The sequence below is a fragment of the Acinonyx jubatus genome, chromosome A3, assembly GCF_027475565.1.
Source record: "Acinonyx jubatus isolate Ajub_Pintada_27869175 chromosome A3, VMU_Ajub_asm_v1.0, whole genome shotgun sequence".
NCBI classification, from domain to species: Eukaryota; Metazoa; Chordata; class Mammalia; order Carnivora; family Felidae; genus Acinonyx; species Acinonyx jubatus.
In genome coordinates, this window is record NC_069388.1 from 26544357 (window position 1) to 26561373 (window position 17017).

General features: G+C 54.9%; 1 protein-coding gene and 1 long non-coding RNA gene across 8 annotated transcripts in view; one reads left to right on the forward strand and one right to left on the reverse strand.

Moving 5' to 3' along the window:
* Positions 1–1153: 1153 nt before the first annotated feature.
* HM13 (histocompatibility minor 13) overlaps positions 1154–17017 on the reverse strand; it is a 38856-nt gene continuing 22992 nt past the window's right edge. For 4 of the 7 annotated variants that reach the window (XR_003423972.2, XR_003423974.2, XR_003423973.2 and 1 more), the window contains 6 exons: positions 14568–14651; positions 11425–11461; positions 8735–8837; positions 4394–4479; positions 2465–2667; positions 1154–1618 (listed from right to left, as the gene is read on the reverse strand). Coding sequence is in view for 3 of the 7 variants with exons in the window: in XM_027069797.2 (XP_026925598.1) it covers positions 1516–1618; positions 2521–2667; positions 4394–4479; positions 8735–8837; positions 11425–11461; positions 14568–14651 (560 nt within the window). In the remaining 4 variants the exon portion in view is untranslated. The remainder of the gene's footprint in view (positions 1619–2464; positions 2668–4393; positions 4480–8734; positions 8838–11424; positions 11462–14567; positions 14652–17017) is intronic. The other 3 variants (XM_027069794.2, XM_027069796.2, XM_027069797.2) reach the window with 2 other exon arrangements.
* Positions 7292–8182, forward strand: LOC113602511 (uncharacterized). Its single transcript, XR_003423976.2, has 2 exons — positions 7292–7348; positions 7822–8182. It is a non-coding gene; the product is annotated as an uncharacterized LOC113602511 (long non-coding RNA).

A 17017-nucleotide genomic window follows, 5' to 3' on the forward strand; every position in this document is an offset into this window, starting at 1 on the left:
GCAACCCACCTCAATTGTCTCATTTGCACAAGGGGACTAATACTAGCACCTGGAGCCTAAGACGGAAATGAAGTGAAATCCCGTATGGAGGTGTGATTACTATAGAAATACTTCCTATTCTCTGCTCATACTTGTCTTCTGGCCACCTCCAAACTGCCTGGAAGCCACTGTTATTTCCAGCCTTTGAACCCGAAGCTTGGGCAGGAGAGCTCTGGAATGGGAGTTGGAGGCCTGAGTCTCAGACTGGTGGTCACCCCCTCCCACTTGTTTCTCCACCCAGTGACCCCCGCACCAGGCAGGTGGAGAAGGGTGGTGCCCATGCCTCGCCTGGTCCACTGGAGATTCTCCTACAGGTCTGGGCTGCTTGCTGTCTTCAGCAAACTTTGGAGAAACGCTGGCTCGGATATCTCCAGCTCTCGGGCCTGGATCACCTCCCAAAAGCACTGGGCCTCCTGTCCTCCCACTGCAGCCTCTCAGGGGCCCTGGCCCCTGTGCTGTGAGTGGCGTCAATGTGGGGGTGGGGTGGGGTGGGTGGCTTCTAGCAACAGCATCTTCCTGGCCTTGCACAGTCATTGTGGGAACAACCCTGGGAATGAGCAGAATAGGAATGATGCGGGCTTGATCTCCAGGGTGACCTAGAGTCCAAGTGCTCTCCAGCTGAAGCCATATGGACATCAGGCCCAGAGAAGCAGGCTCCTGCCAGCATGGGAATAAAATTTAAACTCATCCCTGGGGTCCGTGAGGCCCTGCACATTTCACTAGCTTTGCAGATACTGGTCCCCTTGCAGAATCAGGTCGGCTTTTTGGTACTTTCCTTGTGGACGTGCTGGGATGGGTGGGTGACACATAGAGCACCTGTCCCACAGCCTCATAGCCCCCAAATGTTGGAGGAAGTGGCAAGGAGAACTGAAAGGGTGGGGGTGGGGGTGGGGGGGAAATGAAGGCAGGCTCGTGGGCCCCCTCTGCTGGCTAGAGGGTATCCATGGGAGGCTGAGCTAGCCAGGCACTGGGTGGGGATCCAGGAGTATGGAAGGACCTGGAGGTCGGGGCCTCTCCCCCAGGTTGTGAGAGTTCACAGTCCCCAGGAAGGGGCTTGCAGGGAAGTTTCTGGGTGGGAGGGTGAGAGCTAGTAAAGTCAATGCAAGATGCTGGGTGCAGAGAACCCCTCCAGGGGCACAGTGGCCTGCCCGGGCAATGGGATGAATTTTTAATGTAAGGCAAAGTCAGTCCACAATACAAAAGTCTAAAAATCAGACCCGCTTTTCCCACCTGGCCTCTGGGAGGGTGGGGGAGTTTGGGGGCTTCCTTTGCCTGCAGGGGATGTGAAGGGGCAGAAGAAGGCCAGAGAAGGGGGAAGAGGGAATCAGGCCATGGGAGGCCCTGCTGGAGGGATCCTGCTGCCCCCGCCCCTCTCCCGGAGCTGCCAGGCCTCCTGGGCCCTCTGCCCGTGCAGGCCTATGCTGGTCCGTTCCCGCCTGCCTGGTCTGGCCCTCAGAGGGTCAGGCAGCAGCCGCATCATTTCTCCTTCTTCTCCAGCCCCTTCGATGCCGAGGCCGCTGTTCCCTCTTTGGATCCCTCTGTCACTGCTGCTGGATCCTTAGGATTTGACTCTTCATAACTGACCAAAAAACAAAACAATAAAAAACAACACCTTTAGAGGAGGCGGAGGGCAGAATCTCTGGGCCCCGCCTCCCCACCATCCCCGGAAAATCCCTGGGCACACGAGGAACACCAGCCTGGCATCCATGGCCCAGCATCTTCCAGTACTTGGCCCTGGCCCCGCTGTATGCCCTCCTCAGACAGGCTGCTCTCTCCTTTCTCTGTGCCTGGTGGTGCCACGAGGTGGCAAGGGCAGTGGCAGATGGAAGAAGGGCTGGTTGGGCTTGGGTGGACTAACTTTAAGCTTCTTGAACTTTCCACTGGAGAGAGTGGGGAAAAAAATGGGCAACCAGGACGAGGCTATGGAGATGGGCTGCTTCCCAGAGCACATAGCAAGGGTCAAACAACTCAGCCCCAGGGGTGCAGGCAGGTAGGGGATTGCTCTACTGGCAAGTAGCAAGGTGCCACTCTCGAAGGCCACCACCCTGGCTTAGCTCTTGCTATGGGCCCCATTTATTGAACAACTGAGTTCACACCAAGGATAGTACCTGTATCTCTTCCCCAGGTGAACCCCATGAGGCAGGAATGTGCCCACTTACAGATGAACAGAGCGAGGCTCCGGGAGAGGAAAGTGATCTGCCCAGGGTTACATGTAAGAATATCTACTCCTGGACAACAAGGGCTGTACTGTCCGCTCTCTCGCATGAGCCCCACGCTACCGGTGAGGACAGTGAGGTTCTAGAGCCCTGTTCCCGGCCCTGAGGCTGGGTGTAGTGACTGCCTCATGGCTGTGGAGGTGCCACTTGCTGCCTGCCCCTGGCAATGCTCCCTGCCCCGTACACTGGAGCTGGGATGTCTGCCCTACCTTGGGCCCCGGGGCAGTGGGGGGAAGCGGGCAGGTGGACACCCGCCGGGCATTACATGGCGCTGGGATTCTGCGGGCGCCGGCGGCGAGGGCCAGCTAGCTTCTGCTGCATGGAGTCGGCCAGGCTGGCTGGGGAGCCCGAGACTGTGGGGAAGTGGGTAAGTCTCGGGGTGTGAGGCAGGATTTCCGCTGAGGACTCGTAGCTGTGTGAGAGACAGAGAAGACAGAAAAAAGAGATGGAGAGGAAAAGACGGGGGAGGACAGAGACTTCTCTTGCAATGAGCAGGGAGCAGAGCCGTGTCTTAATTTTGTCTTCCTCTGCACTTTTGGACTCCGTGGAAAGAAGCCGCAATTACTAGGAGAATAAAACGATGCACCCGTACAAGGGGACACTATGCAGCTGTGCAAAAGAGCAAGGATGCTCTAGATGTGCACGTGCTGCTGCAGAAACGTCTCTGAGATCTACCGTGGTGTGAAAAACCCAGATGCAGAATGCTCGGAGAGGGTCACCGGCTGTGCAGGAGCGTGCACGCGCACACGTGCTGTTAGGAGCAAAGTGTTCTCGGAACGTCTATGCGACAGAGCTCTGAGATGGCTGGGGTGTCAGGGGGTTTTCCTTTCCATGGCTATGAAATTTGGAGCCATGTGACTGTGCTACCTATTTAAAAATAAACAAGTGAATAAAAAAAGAGAGCCTCGTAAGGGAAAAGTAAAATAAAAGGTAAGGTGAAGAATTAGGGAGAGATGGAGAAAGAGAGAGACCACCTGCTTTTTCACCTTAACCAGAGGATATCCTGGGGGTGGGGGCAGAAGGGGTATAGAGTGCCTAAGTGGTAGAATATTCAGGGGAGCCCAGCACCGAACAGGTGCCCTGGCTGTGGATATTCAGAGCTTGGCCCAGTGTGGACACAACAGGACTGGGACTGGCAGGAGGGGGTTACCCCAAGGCAGGGGGGTGGCTGAGAATGGATGGGCCAGAGGGTGAGGGCAGGTGCTAAGCTCAGACATCAGATCCCACCCCTGCCCCCAGATCTGCCTCCAAGTTCATCCCCCAGCCTTGCGTGAGTCCACAGGGCTTTGCCCGGCCAGGAGATTCGGGCAGGCAGGTTGGGAGCCTGGGGCTTCTAGGCAAGACAGGGAGGGCAGAGGCAGGTACGGGGGAGGGGGTGAGTCACAGGTTCCCCTGCAGGCAGCCAGGTGCACAGATGGCCCTGGCAGGCACTCGAGGGACAACCTGGAGGCCAGGCAGGTGGAGCTGGGTGGAAGGCCCCCGAGTGGGCAGCTTCAGTCGCAGCTGGCAGCTATTTCTGGGTCCCTGGCAGGCGGGGTCAGTGGTGCTGGGGAACAGACACCTGTCAGAGTCACGCAGGCCTTGGGGTATGGGTGGGGCTGTGCACAGGGCGTGGCAGGTGTGCGTATGGCCACGGGGAAGGGGTATGTGTGTGAGTGAGACATTTGCTGAGACAGAGCTGTGGGTCAGAGCCATTGAGGCGGCTCAACAGGGACTGACATTTGATTTCCAACCTGGGGCACCTCCCACCACACTAGGATCCTCCCTATTACTCACATGGGAAAGCTGAGGTCGGGGAAAGGAAGGACATGCCTGAAGTCATGTGGCAGAGTCAGGCTGGGAACCCAGGGCTCCTGACAGTGGGGCAGCCTGGGGGGAAACTCTCCCAGCCAGTCCCTTCTCAAGACCCAGCAGGCATCTGGATGTGGGAGCTGCCTTCCCCTGGCTCTTGGCCCGAGGAAAGGGGCCTGCTGGCGCCAGAGGCCAGGCACCCACATGCTGGCAGAAAGGACAAGAGGTGGGCTGGTGGCAGGAACAATGTTCCCCTGGAGACGTGTACAAGCAGCCCCGGCAGGCCCCACTAGCTGCCTGCAGGTGCACCTGGGCCATGCGGACGTCCGCCCCCTGCCCTGCCTTACCTGAACATCTCTGTCACTTCTCCCTTGGCCAGTGCCACCAGGACGGGAAAGCCGATGCAGGCGGGGACCAGGTATAGAAGGGCAGGCTATGAGAGAACAGAGGCTGGTGACAAAATGCTGTATAGGGTACCTGCTCAGGGCCACGCCCATCACTCCAACCCTCTTCTGGGAGCAACTGAGGGACAGTGACTGCCCAGGTTCCCAGAGCAAGTCAGTGGCTGGGCCCTTACCTGGGGCTCCTGGCTCTCTGACCAGGCTGCTCCTCCTTGGGAGGGAATGCAAGGAACCCAAAGAAACTCAAGCATGCAGGGCTTTAAGGGTCCCCAGGAGTCTGGCTGGCAGTATCCTAATCACCTGGGACATCAGGTTCAAACAAACAACCTCCTGGGTGGATCCTAGTCCCAGAGACTAGGGGGGGTGGCTGAGAACAGATGAGCCAGAGGGTGAGGGCAGGTGCCAAGCTCAGGCTTCGGATCTCACCCCTGCTTCCCGAGTCTGAGGGTGGAAGTCTGAGTCCTTAACAAACACTCCAGGAGGTGTTGTTACAATAACATGACCCAGGCAGTCTGGCTCCAGAGCCTGTGTGTGGAGACTCCTGCTGAAGCTGGGTTTGGAAGGCAGGATGGAGCATGTGCTGGACACACTATGCCGAGCTCAGCCTCCCAAGGAACACTTCAGCCCATCTCCAATTCCCTATGACCATCCTCTTGTTCACAGGAGGAAGGCTGAGGCTTCGGGAGGACAGGGGACAGCACAGGCCTCAGCTATTAAATGGTGAACCGGGGACTGAACCTATTCTTTTCCCCACAGCATCCGAAAGTTGGACATTACTGCCCAGCCCTCCATGACCACCAATGCTCCCAAGGGCCTGAAGACCCCGTGAGACGTGACCCCACTTCCTTCTCCAATGTCACCTGACCTGCCCTACTCTGGCCACAATGACCTGATTTTGGTCCTCCTTGTCACCTCCAGCCACAGGACCTCTGCACCGGCAGTTTCTGCTGCCTGCGATGCTCTTCCCACCTTTGCCTAGACTCCTCCTCCTTGGACCTCTGCTCAGTTTTATTTCTCCGGGGAAGCCTTCCCTGGCACGGAGCCAGGCCCCCTTGTTATCCACTCTCAAGGTCCCTGCCATGCCCTGCAGCATTCTCTGGCAATGTGGAGTGGAACACTGCTGTATCATTGCAGACTTCAGCCTCTCTGCTGCTAGGCTGTGAACTTCATGAGGGCTGGGTCCACGGCCATCTTGGTCACTGCTCTATTCCTGGCATTTCAGGAGGAGGCCTGGTAAATCCTAAGCAAGCGGCTTCTTCATGGGTGCTCGCAAAGTTAAGAGGGTGTCTTGTAGATGTAAGGTGAGACCTCACTCCGAAGGGGAAGCCAGCCCCTGCTCAGAGGACAGGACTCCAGAGCCCCCCAAGCCTGACCTTCAGACCATTTCTTGGCACCTGCCACGCATGGGTCATGTACCACACCGCTTCATATGTATTACTTTTGGAGCTAGTAACACAATCTGAGTTCTACAGACGATGCTACTGAGGTTTAGATAAGGAGAAATGACTCACCCAAGGCCACACGAGGTGTGTAAATGGCTGAGCTTTTCTCACTATATTAGGTGTTTGCTGAGTCAGGACTTGGGTGAGTTAGGCTTTAGGCCTTTTGGAGAGCGATAGAAATGACAATGACTAAAGTCCACACCAAAACCTGTGAAAGGCAGCCACAGCAGTACTCAGAGGAAAATCTATAACTCTAGGTGCATTTATTAGAAAACACCAAAGACTTGAAATAATTTTAACTTTCAAGTCAAGAAGCCGGAAAAAGAATAAAACACCAAAAAGTAGAAAGCAAATAATGAAGGCAAAAAGCAGAAATTTGTGAAACAGAAAATGAAATAAATACAAACTTAATAGAATTTAATTCCTGAAAAGATCTCCTTATACTTTACAGATGAAGAGACTGAAGATCAGAGGAGGGAAAGGACTGCCCTAATCACACAGCTGGCCAGGATGTGGCTCCAGGTGCCTCTGTCTCTAAGTCACCAGCACCAGGCTGGGCAAAGTACAGGGCTTCCCGGGGGAGGGTGGAAGAAGTTTGGCTCCCTCCAGGCCTGCCTCACTTGAGGGCCGGGGGCCACTGAGGCTCCTCTGAGAGGTGGCGACTTTGCTATCATCACAGGAATACACGCCTACTATTTTCCTTCCTCTCAAGGCACCGAGGAACCTCTCCAAAATTGGCGCTGAGGAGAGGCTAGGATGTATAGCTTGGGATGGTGAATTGGGTGTCAGGCTCCTGGCTTTCCATCTGGCCTCTGCTCTACTGTGTGACCACAGCTAAACCGCTTCCCTCTCTCTGTACAACGAGGACACTTGATCATCTTGGAGGGGGCTTTTCTAGGAGGCTGCCAGACCCCTGGCTTGGAGTGGGTTTTTGGTAGAGGCTACATGGGTTGAAAACCACTTAAGCAGCACCACTGGGACTTCCACCTAGGGAATTACTGGCACTGGGATTGCCTGTGTCATGGAGAGGAAGAGGGTCTTCAAGAAACAGGCTGCCCTTGTGTCCTGGATCCCCTTCCCAAGATTTCCAGGGGGAGGCCCAGGTGGATGATGGGGCAATGGCTGGGCTGCTGCTTAGGGGGCAGCACAGGCCTGGGGCCAGGGGTCAGGAGTCCGGGGCTCCAGCCAGGGCCCAGCTTAACTTGCTGTATGACCCAGGAAGTCTCCTTTTCTCTCTGGCCTACAGTGTCCCTGCACAGAGGACCACCTCTCCAGCCAGTATGGGAGCTCCCAACCGGATCCTCGAGTCTAGCCCAGGCAGCGGGCTAGGCTGCCACCTGGTGGCCTCTGGGGGAATGGCTCCGGGCCTGGAATCTGGGCTGGGAGCAGAGACCTCCCAGATGACTCTGAGTTCGTCCCCCAAGCCAGGCCCAGTCAGTCTCGGAGACCTTCTTGTCAGGTGTGTGTCACTCTCGGCTTGCAGGCCATTTGGGGTAGAAGTGAATAAGACATGGCTCCTCACTGGTTCTTGGTTTCTCTACCTATAGGCTAGGGGACTCTGGCTCTTGGACATTCTGTAGAAAGAGACCACTATTTGGTTCATAAACATCATAGGTACTGTAGGAACTAAATGAGTTAATGAGCAAAAGGGTTTAGCACAGCGCCTGGCACAGAGTAACTGCTCAACAAACAGCTCTTGTGATTAATTCAAAGGTGGCTTCTCTGTGGCTGGTGCCCTGGGGAGGGGAGAAAGCGGGGGAGCAGAGGGAGTGGAGGATGGAGGGGACAGTGACAACAATGACAGCTACTACTACCTGGGCCAGGCACAACTGTGAGCACTTTCCTTACGCTAACTCATTTCGTCCTCAAAAAACTCCAAGCTAGCTACGATTAACTAATCTCACTTTTTTTTTTCTTAATTAACTACCAAAGGAAATCAAGCAGGACTTCTGCAACCTGCCCACAGTCCTGCTCTGAACAGATGGGGGAGTCTGGACTTCCTCCCCCGAGTCCCCTTGGCCTTCATTTCACCCAGCCTCTCCCACTGCCAGGGGTTCAGAGCCTGGGCTTGGTTTCCACATGTCACAATCTGGGATCCTTGCTCTAGCACATGCTTGCCATGTGGCACCTGACTTCCAATTCCCTTACCTGCTCGTGAGGACCCTCGGGAAGAACTGAATGGAGACTGGTGTACGGGAAGGGCCCTGCTTTCCAGTACTCAGCAAGCCCATCTGCTGGTGGTCTCCTCCTTGTCGCCCCCTCCTCAGGTCTCAATAAAAGCTCTCAGCCCTCATCCACCCTGCTTCACTCTGCGGCGGCTCAGTACCCATCTTGGTGGGAGGAGGAAGCAGAGGCTGGATGCTTGGGGAGTCAGGGAGGGCCCCGAACAGCTTCTCCCTCATCCGGTAGGGTGGGCACCGGGCTGAAACACTCAACACCCACCCGACACTGTTCCACTGGCCCCACTCCTGAGGCTCAGAAGCTGCAGCCTCTCTTTCCCAGTCTCCCTGCAGTAGGGGCCATGTGACCCTGATCTGGCCCATGAGATTCGAGCAAAAATCTGACAAGTGTTCCGGGAGAGGTTCTGCCTTCCTGATGAAGGCCACAGGCGTGGCTGGTATCCATGCTCCTCTCCCTTGCCACTCATGTGCCTGTGCTCCCTGGAGAAGCAGCAGCATCCTGCCATGGGGGAAAGGCCAAGGGTCACAGACGTGCGCACTCTGACATCGTTGGGGAGCACCTACCTCTGGGTTGCTTGTGTATGCGACAGACAAGCCCCAGGTATGTAAGTCCCTACTACCTGCAGTGAGAACATTCCCGAGGCACCGAGCACAGTCCTACTCACCTGAGCGTGCTTGAAGATGTGCATGATGAAGATGGTAAGGCCCAGGCCGAAGATGTAAGCTGCGAAGCTGGTGTAGAAGTACGTGTGGGTGTTCTTCTTTAAGCTTCAAGAAGGTGTGGGGAGAAAGAGGAGGAGGGTTAGTTACAGGCATGGGAGCAGCGCCACCTCTTCCGCGGGGAGAGCCTCCATGGAGGCTGGCTGGGACGGCTGAGAGTTTGGCACTGGCTGTGTATTCAGGTGCTGCCCCAGCCGTATGTCTTTGGACAAGTCACTTTCCTTCTTTAGGCCTCAGTTTACTCATCTGCAAAACGGGAGAACCATGACCCATCTGCTCAGTGGTTGCGAATATCAAACGCCATGACCTGTAACAGTGGCTTTAAGACTTCAGCCAACATACAAGTTCCCTAGAAAGCTTGTAAAAAATCCCTCAAAACCAAAAAAAAAACAGCAGACTTTCAGGTCCAAATCCCAGGGAACCTGATTAAATAGGTCTAGGGCAAGGACCAGGAATCTGCATTTTGATTTATTAAAAAAATTTTTTTTAATGTTTTATTTATTTTTGAGACAGAGACAGACCATGAGCGGCAGAGAGAGAAAGAGGAAACAGAATCCAAAGCAGCCTCCAGGCTCTGAGCTGTCAGCACAGAGCCCAATGCAGGGCTCAAACCCACTAACTGTGAGATCATGACCTGAGTCGAAGTCGGACACTTAACCAACTGAGCCACCCAGGCGCCCCCAGGAATCTGCATTTTTAAAAATTATTTTTCATATATTTTTTAAAGTTTATTTTTGAGAGAGAGACGGAACGAATGCGAGTGGGGGGGAGGGGCAGAGAGAGAGGGAGACATCTGATCCGAAGTGGGCTCCACACTGACAGCAGAGAGCCCCATGTAGGGCTTAAGCCCATGAACCATGAGATCGTGACCTGAGCTGAAGTCAGGCACTCAACCAACTGAACCACCCAGGCGCCCCTACATTAAAAAATATATATTTATTTTGAGAAAGAGAAAGCACATGCAGACGAGTCGGGGAGGGGCAGAGCGAGGAGAGAGAGAATTCCAAGCAGGCACTGTGCTGTCAGCACATAGGCCGGATGCAGGGCTTGAACTCACGAACCATGAGATCATGACCTGAGCTGAAATCAAGAGTCAGATGCTTAACCGGCTGAGCCACCCAGGTGCCCAGGAATGTGCACTTTGAAAAACCACCCAGGAGAATCTCACATGGGGGAGTCATGCTTTGAGAAACACTGATGCAGAAGCTGCAAAGCTGAGTTATTACTTTTCAGTACAGTGGATGTAACAGTTCAGCAACCTGTTCTGTAAGCTAAATAGACCCTGACTACCTTGGATAAAGTGGCAGTAGCTTCCTGGAGGCAATTCATCCAAGATCAGCCTCAGAAGGGCTGGATACATTGCCATGACGGGACTTCCCTTTCACATCAGCTCTATGACCTCCGGGTGTTCCCAGCACCATCTGTGGAGTGAATGAGTCCTTCCAGTCCTTTTTCTCCTTGTCCTGGCTGCTGCTGAGCCCAGAGCTGCAAGTGCTCTCGAAGCTATGCTGCCGTGGACCCTGGGGTGAAGCTGACCACTTCGGGCATGCCGCCCGGGTTCTGGAACCAGCTCTGAAGGGCTAGCTGATCCTGCAAATCCAGGCTAGGAAGGAGATCCCGCCTCTGAGGGTGCTGGCAGCCGAATGTGAATCTGTGTCCCTAGCCAGTGGCCCAGGGACTCTCCTGGGGTTCTCTCTGTATTGCCTCTGAACAGCCAGGACTACAGCCAGTTGGCACAGATGTGCCTCTACTTACAAACTGGCCAGGTCCCTTCCAAAGGCCGCCTGTAAGCCCATGTTCGTGAGCTCCGAGTGGTACTACACAAATAACCCAGATGTACGTCGGCAGGGTCAAGTTTCACAGGCCAATTCGATTTCAGTGACACTGGTACAGAGTTTCTTGCTATCACTGTCAACACCATTACTGCTTTTGCAACTACTGGGCACGAGGAGATTAAGAAAAGTTCATGAACCACCTCGAAATTCAGCATACATGCTGCCAGCCTTACACAGGGAAGACCGGGCGCCACCTGCTGGTGGGAGGCCCAGGGGCCCAAGTGCTTAGTTAACAGTGCAACCTCTTCTGTTGGAAGTGGGGACTCAAGTTGGCCCCCTTCCCTCTCCCTGTGCTCACTTCCTACAATGGACTGAAAAAATCTGAGTAAAGAGAGGGCGGGAGCAGCTAGAGCAGCTGGGATGCAGTGACCCGACCCTCGGTTGATAATACATGGTGACGGCTGACTGGGCTGCAGCTGGGTTGCCCTGAGGCCCTGTGCTTACTCCCTCCAGATTTTCTTGGTAATACACTACATTCAGAATGCGAAACCTTAGCACAGAAAGGTCAGCTCACTTGGCAAGGACACACAGTAAAAGCACTGTGAGTACCACTGGGACCTTTCGCGTTTGAATCTCTCGGACCGTGATCCATTTTTCTTTCTGGCCGTAGGCTCTCTGAACACTCAGACGTCAAGTGCAGACAAAATCAGAATTGCACTGGCTGCCGTGGAGGTGGAGGGTCTGATCTCCAAGTTACTCTTCTGGGAGTCTGAAAGCCTCTGGGAAGCCCCTGGAGTACCTTGCCCAGAGAAGGCCCCCCACTCATGGAGCTTGAGGGCTAGAATTTCCAGGTAGCTTACCTGATGTCAAAACGTAGCAGCAAGGCAATGAAGATCCCTGTGGGCAGAGAGCCAGGGTTAGACGGTGGCAGGGAAGCTGGCACTCAGGAAGGCTCGGGGATGGAGTCCCCTGCCTGGGATGGGGAGGAGTGGGGGGTAGTAAACTAACACGCAACCGGGTCCCCAACCTCGTGTTCCCAGTCATGCAGCAATCACTGGGGAACAAGGGTGTGGCCAACACTGCCAACTGCCAGCAGAAATCCCGCTTCTCTGCCCTCAGGCCACCTAGAACAATGAGAAGGTCCCAGGGGTTTGCTTTGGTCTGGGACCACACTGACCCGGCACCTCAGAGCACCACACTGTGTCACACTGGGCCCATCCACCCGTATGTGTCTTGAGGCCTCCTAAGTACCAGGCACTGTAGGCAACAGTAAGCAAGACCACTGCGCACACAGAGCTCAGCTGAGGTGGCAGGAGGTAGACAAGCTGATCAAACAGTAACAAAATGCAATGTAAGATCATACCGTGAAAGGGTGCTTTCTGTGTCATGGGAAGGTCTATCAGGGGATATGCCAGGCTAGGGGGAGTGGAGGGAAAGAGGAAGGCAGGCTTCTTTGAGGAAGTGACACTTGCCAGGGAGAGGGAACGGCACGTGCAAAGGTCCCGAGGAAAGAGGGGCTGGAGTTGTGGCAGGGGTCAAGGCGCCAGCTGAGATTGCACGCAGCCCAGAGCAGGAGATGCAGGGGCTGGACCAGCCATGCAGGGAGGGCCATGGGGCACAAGGAGGAACTGGGTCTCCATCCTGACTAAGGGAACACGTGGAAGAATTAAATTACAAGCAGGGGAAAAACCTAAACAGATTCTGAAAACAAATCATGTGGCAATTGCTTGCTTGGAGGGAGTAGGAGCAAGAAGACCACCCGGAGGCCCTGGGGGAGCGCAGGAGAGGATTAACTCTGTCTACCCGCTGCACTCCTATTCGCATTTCAAAACCCAGCCCAGACACCCCCAAAAGCCAGAGTCCCCGAGACACAGCAGGCTAGCCCAGACTCTGTATGCTGTTCACATACCACTGTCTGTCCCCCTTACTGGTCTTTGGGCTCAGACAGGGCAAGGGCTGAATCTCATTTAGTTGAGAGTAGGCTCTCAAGAAACAAAACATTCTGTACTGATCAGAAGCACCGAATGGCAACATACGACTTTTTTATTTTATCTTATTTTTTACTTATATTTTTAAGAGATTCTATCCTTAAGCAATCTCTACACCCAATGTGGGGCTCGAACCTACAACTCCGAGATCAAGAGTCACGTGCTCTGCTGACTGAGCCCTCCAGGCGCCCTGACACAGGACTTATTTTAAATCGGGAAATCAATTAATCCTCCCTGAAGACCATGAGGCTGTGTGTGAGAAGGAGTGGGCGGGTGCAACGAGAAGATACATGCTGCCTTTCTGGAAACAAAGCTGGGAACCCAGTGCCCTCCCCCCCGCCCCCCACGGCCGAATTCTACATCTGCTCTCCTACCAATCCAGGGGCCAGAGTTCTGCTAAGAGCTTTCACTCCTAGTAACGCATCTGGTCCTCAAAACAACGGTCTGCAGCAACCCGTTATCCTCTGAAGAGCATCACTGGGGCGCTGTGAGGGTGCCATCAACCTCCTCCACCTACAGAAATTGCTCAAAGACTTAGATACACAGGGACGTGCAGTGACGCCCCGTGCACGCCTCAAGTCCAGAACTATAGCCAACGAGGATACCGGGGAAGTCTGTGGGGGTGCCTGGGGCAGTCGGCGCCCTGCACAGTGGGTTGACTGCTTTCCAGGATTCAATTTCTTCTGTCTGACAGAACTGCGTCTCCCTGCCTCCCAGCACTGCAAATTATGGAAACTCCTGAGTTCAAGACCATACCCCCACGTGCCCAGGAACGTGAGCAGGTCTCTGAATCTCAGTTAACTCATCTGTAAAATGGAAATACCCTCTAGCTCCCTGGGCTGCTAGGAGCAGCAAAGACACTGTATGAAAAGCATCCGGCACGGTGGTGGGCATGAAACAGGTGCCTGGCAGATGGGAGCTGTGCTCATCATCCTCTTCTCACTGTAACTGCTCGTAGAGGGCAGTTTTGACAGTGAAGCCCTTCTCTGCGGACAGACAACTTGACCTGAGTCCTGGCCCTGGCCCTGAGCCAGTGTGTGAAGGTGTGTTAAGTCCATTCACTTCTGAGCCTCAGTTCCCTCACTGGTAAAAGAGAAAACCGCTGCCTTACCGCACACAAAATCCAAGTGTCACGACGGAAGTGCCTGTGCCACCTCAGGTTATTAGAACTGCTGTTACTTCTTCGAGTGAAGAATAGGTTGGCTTTTCATTTGTTCTTCCTTTCAAGCAAGCACCAGGGGTGCTTCTGATCCTTTGAGCCTGAGCCTCTGGACTACAGGAACAAGTGTCCCCTTTGGACCCGTCACCAGGATGTGCGTATCCCGGGCACAGTCGCTGCAGCTACGCGCAGAGCAGCAGCTCTGAGTCTTCTGACTGGTGGTTCAGGCTGCCGGCACCCCAAGGCAAGGCTGTGGGCCCCCAGAGATGCATGCCCACAGCCACAGGTGCACTGGCGCCCACATGCAGACGGTTCAAAGGTCAGCTCATGTGGACGAGCAGGCGCGGGCCACACGTCCCTCTGCCCAGAGTACAGGAGCCCACGCTCACGGCGCCGGTGTCCACACACCCGGGCACATTCTCCTGGGAGCTGGGGGAGGAGGACCACAGGGGCCTTGGCAGTTCTAGCATATTGGTAATGCCTATAAACATTGGCAAGGGAAGCGTACGCGTGTAGGTGTGAGAAGGGTCATGAACCGTGTTTTTCACAGAACATGGTTCGGTCGGCCACAGACACTTTTGCAGCTCTAGAGTAAGGTGTGTTCCGTCAGATCAGAAGCTCTGTGGGGACAGTCTCACTCACTGCCGTCCCTCCAGTACCCAGCTCAGGGCCAGGCATGTGACTGGCGCTCTACAATGTGTGCTGAGACCCTGGGCTGAGCCACGGGGTGGGTGTCTGGAATCGCCCGGCCTCACCCTTCCAGGCTCCCGGCGGGCGAGGCTGTCTCACAGTGCTCCTGCCCCACCTTTCAGTCCCTCCACCACTCGCGCTGCGGCCCCCACCCCATCCCCGTCACCTGGAATGACGATATCTCCAAGTCCCAGCATGGCAAAGTTGTCTGCCTCGAGGCCCTTCTCCAGCAGGTCCTGGGGAAACACCACTGTGGGGGGTAGGCGGGGACGTAAGGAATCGGCGAAAGCCCAGCTCAGACCACCTCCCAGCCTCCCCGCCTCTGTGACACAAAACTTGCACCTGCGGTCAAGGGGGCAGGGGAAGTAAGAGGATGCTGACAGGTTGAACGGCAAAGCCTCCACCCGGAATCACGGCCGGTTAGAAGAGGAAGAACTGAAGCTAAGACTCATACACCATACCCTTTCGGTGACCTCTGATAGCTATGGAACCCTTTGGTTAAGTGGGATTGACCCTAAAGCCACAAAAGAGACCAAAGAGCCCATGCGGTGCTGACATCTCAAAGGCTTTCCGTCTCACTACAGCAGGGGTAGAGACAGGTGGTGGGCCTGGTCCGCAGCAGGGAGCGCCCCGGCTATAGGCTCCTTCTGGATATGCTGAATGGAAAAGGCCACATTCCTACACTCTCTGTACTTAAAGCCCCCCACTCGAAAACCACGCTGACCCACCTGCTTATTTATATAAACACACACTGAGATAAATGCCTCCTTCTGTGTCCAGTTACGGCAAGAGGTGGCTGTCACTGGACTTCACCCACAGCATCTTGCAAGCTATGCAGGAGAGCAATTAGGTGTGGGCTTCAGGGTCAGACTGAGTGGGTCTGAATCCTGGCTCTGCTTGTGACTTTGCACAGGTTACTTAACTGCTCTGTGCCTTAATTTTCTCATCTGTGAAACAGGTAGAACAGAACTGACCCCACAGAGCTGTGTGAGGATCAGATGATTTGCACACATTGTTAACCGTCACCCCATGCCTTCTTTTTTTAAATTTAATTTTGGTATGTTTTTATTTATTTTTGAGAGAGAGAGAGCAAGCGAGCAGGGGAGGGGCAGAGAGAGGGAGTCACAGAATCTGGAGCAGGCCCCGGGCTCTGAGCTGTTAGCACAGACCCTGCTGTGGGGTCTAGCTCTGACCAATGATATGCAAGCAGAGGTAAACTGGGGGAGGCTTGTGCCTCCCTAGTGAACGCCCGGATGCCCTGCCCCTCCCACTTCTTCCCACATCGAATGCACAGTCAGTGATTTACAGATCTCCTCATTCAATCTTCCCAATCCTGCTACCATCCACTTTGAAGTGGCGGATGTGGAAACCAGACCCCAGAGAGGCGAAGTCTCTTGCCTGAGGCCACACAGCCAGCAAGTGTCAGATCTGGGATTCTAGACCAGGCAGCCTGACTTAACCACTGAGCTAGCCTTCCTGAGCTCTACGCCTAGCAGTGGAGGGCCATGGGGCTTCTCCCCACGCTGGAACCCAAGTATGATAGTGTCACTTCCCCCTTCAGAGTCTTCCAGTAATTCACTCACCGCCCACTGGGCAGCCCAGGCTTCTTGGCACGATACTCTGGACTTCCCCAGCCTGGCCTCTTTTCTGCTGCTCCCCTAAACTCAGCCATGAGAATCCCTCCCCGATTCTCTGCTCCCGGGGCCCTCCATGCATTTCTGTGCCTCTGCCCTTTGCATACTGCTCCCGCCTGCTCCGCAAACACGTGTTCATCCTTCACGAAAGCTTTCCTGGCACCATGGCTGGCTTCATCTATCACGGCACGTGGGGAATAGCTGCGGTTCCGGCTGGCCCAGCATCTGTTCTTCTGCCTTGCTTTACATCCTTGGTTCTGGGGGCGGCCAATTCACACACTGTGCTCCCAGACACTGAGGAGGGCAGAGACCCAGGCCTGTCCATTGTGACACCCCATCTTCCCAGCGGGAGGGCCTGGCTCATGGGCTGGGTTGGGCCCCATCAGTCTATTCAAGCCCAAGCTGGCAGAGACTCCTTTCCTCGGGGTCTCTGAGCCGGGACCATAGCATCTGGGAGCAGCGCTGGCCAGGAGCCTGTCTAGCTCATGGAGGCCAGTCTGCAGCAGTGGTGGGTATGACTGTGAGAAGGACAGTTATTTCTCGCTTCCCCGAGGCTGGCTTCACCCTGGCTGCCAAGTGCCCATGGCGCTCACTTCTCAATGACGATGTCTTCCCAACAGGACGCTATCCTCTTCCTTGCGATCGGCCTGACTCATCCCATCTTCTTCTTTGGGTCTCGTGATCCCAGGAGGTGACTGAGTGGTTTGAGCCTTAAACGTAAAGCTAATCATACTTTTCCCACCTCCTTGCTGATGACCAGTTTGGATTTGGGCCTGTGGGGGAAAAATTTCTCTCTGATGAGAGAGACACAAAGTTCCCTCTCTGCCCCTGGACACGGGCAGTTAGTGCTAGGAACTGCGGCAGCCAGCTTGGGACCACGGAGTGATGAGCTGAAGGGACAGGGGAACGTGTTGAAGACGGTGGTGCGGACACTGGAGCAAGCCAGCTCTTGGGGCCTCCACCCTGTGAGGGTCATTAACTC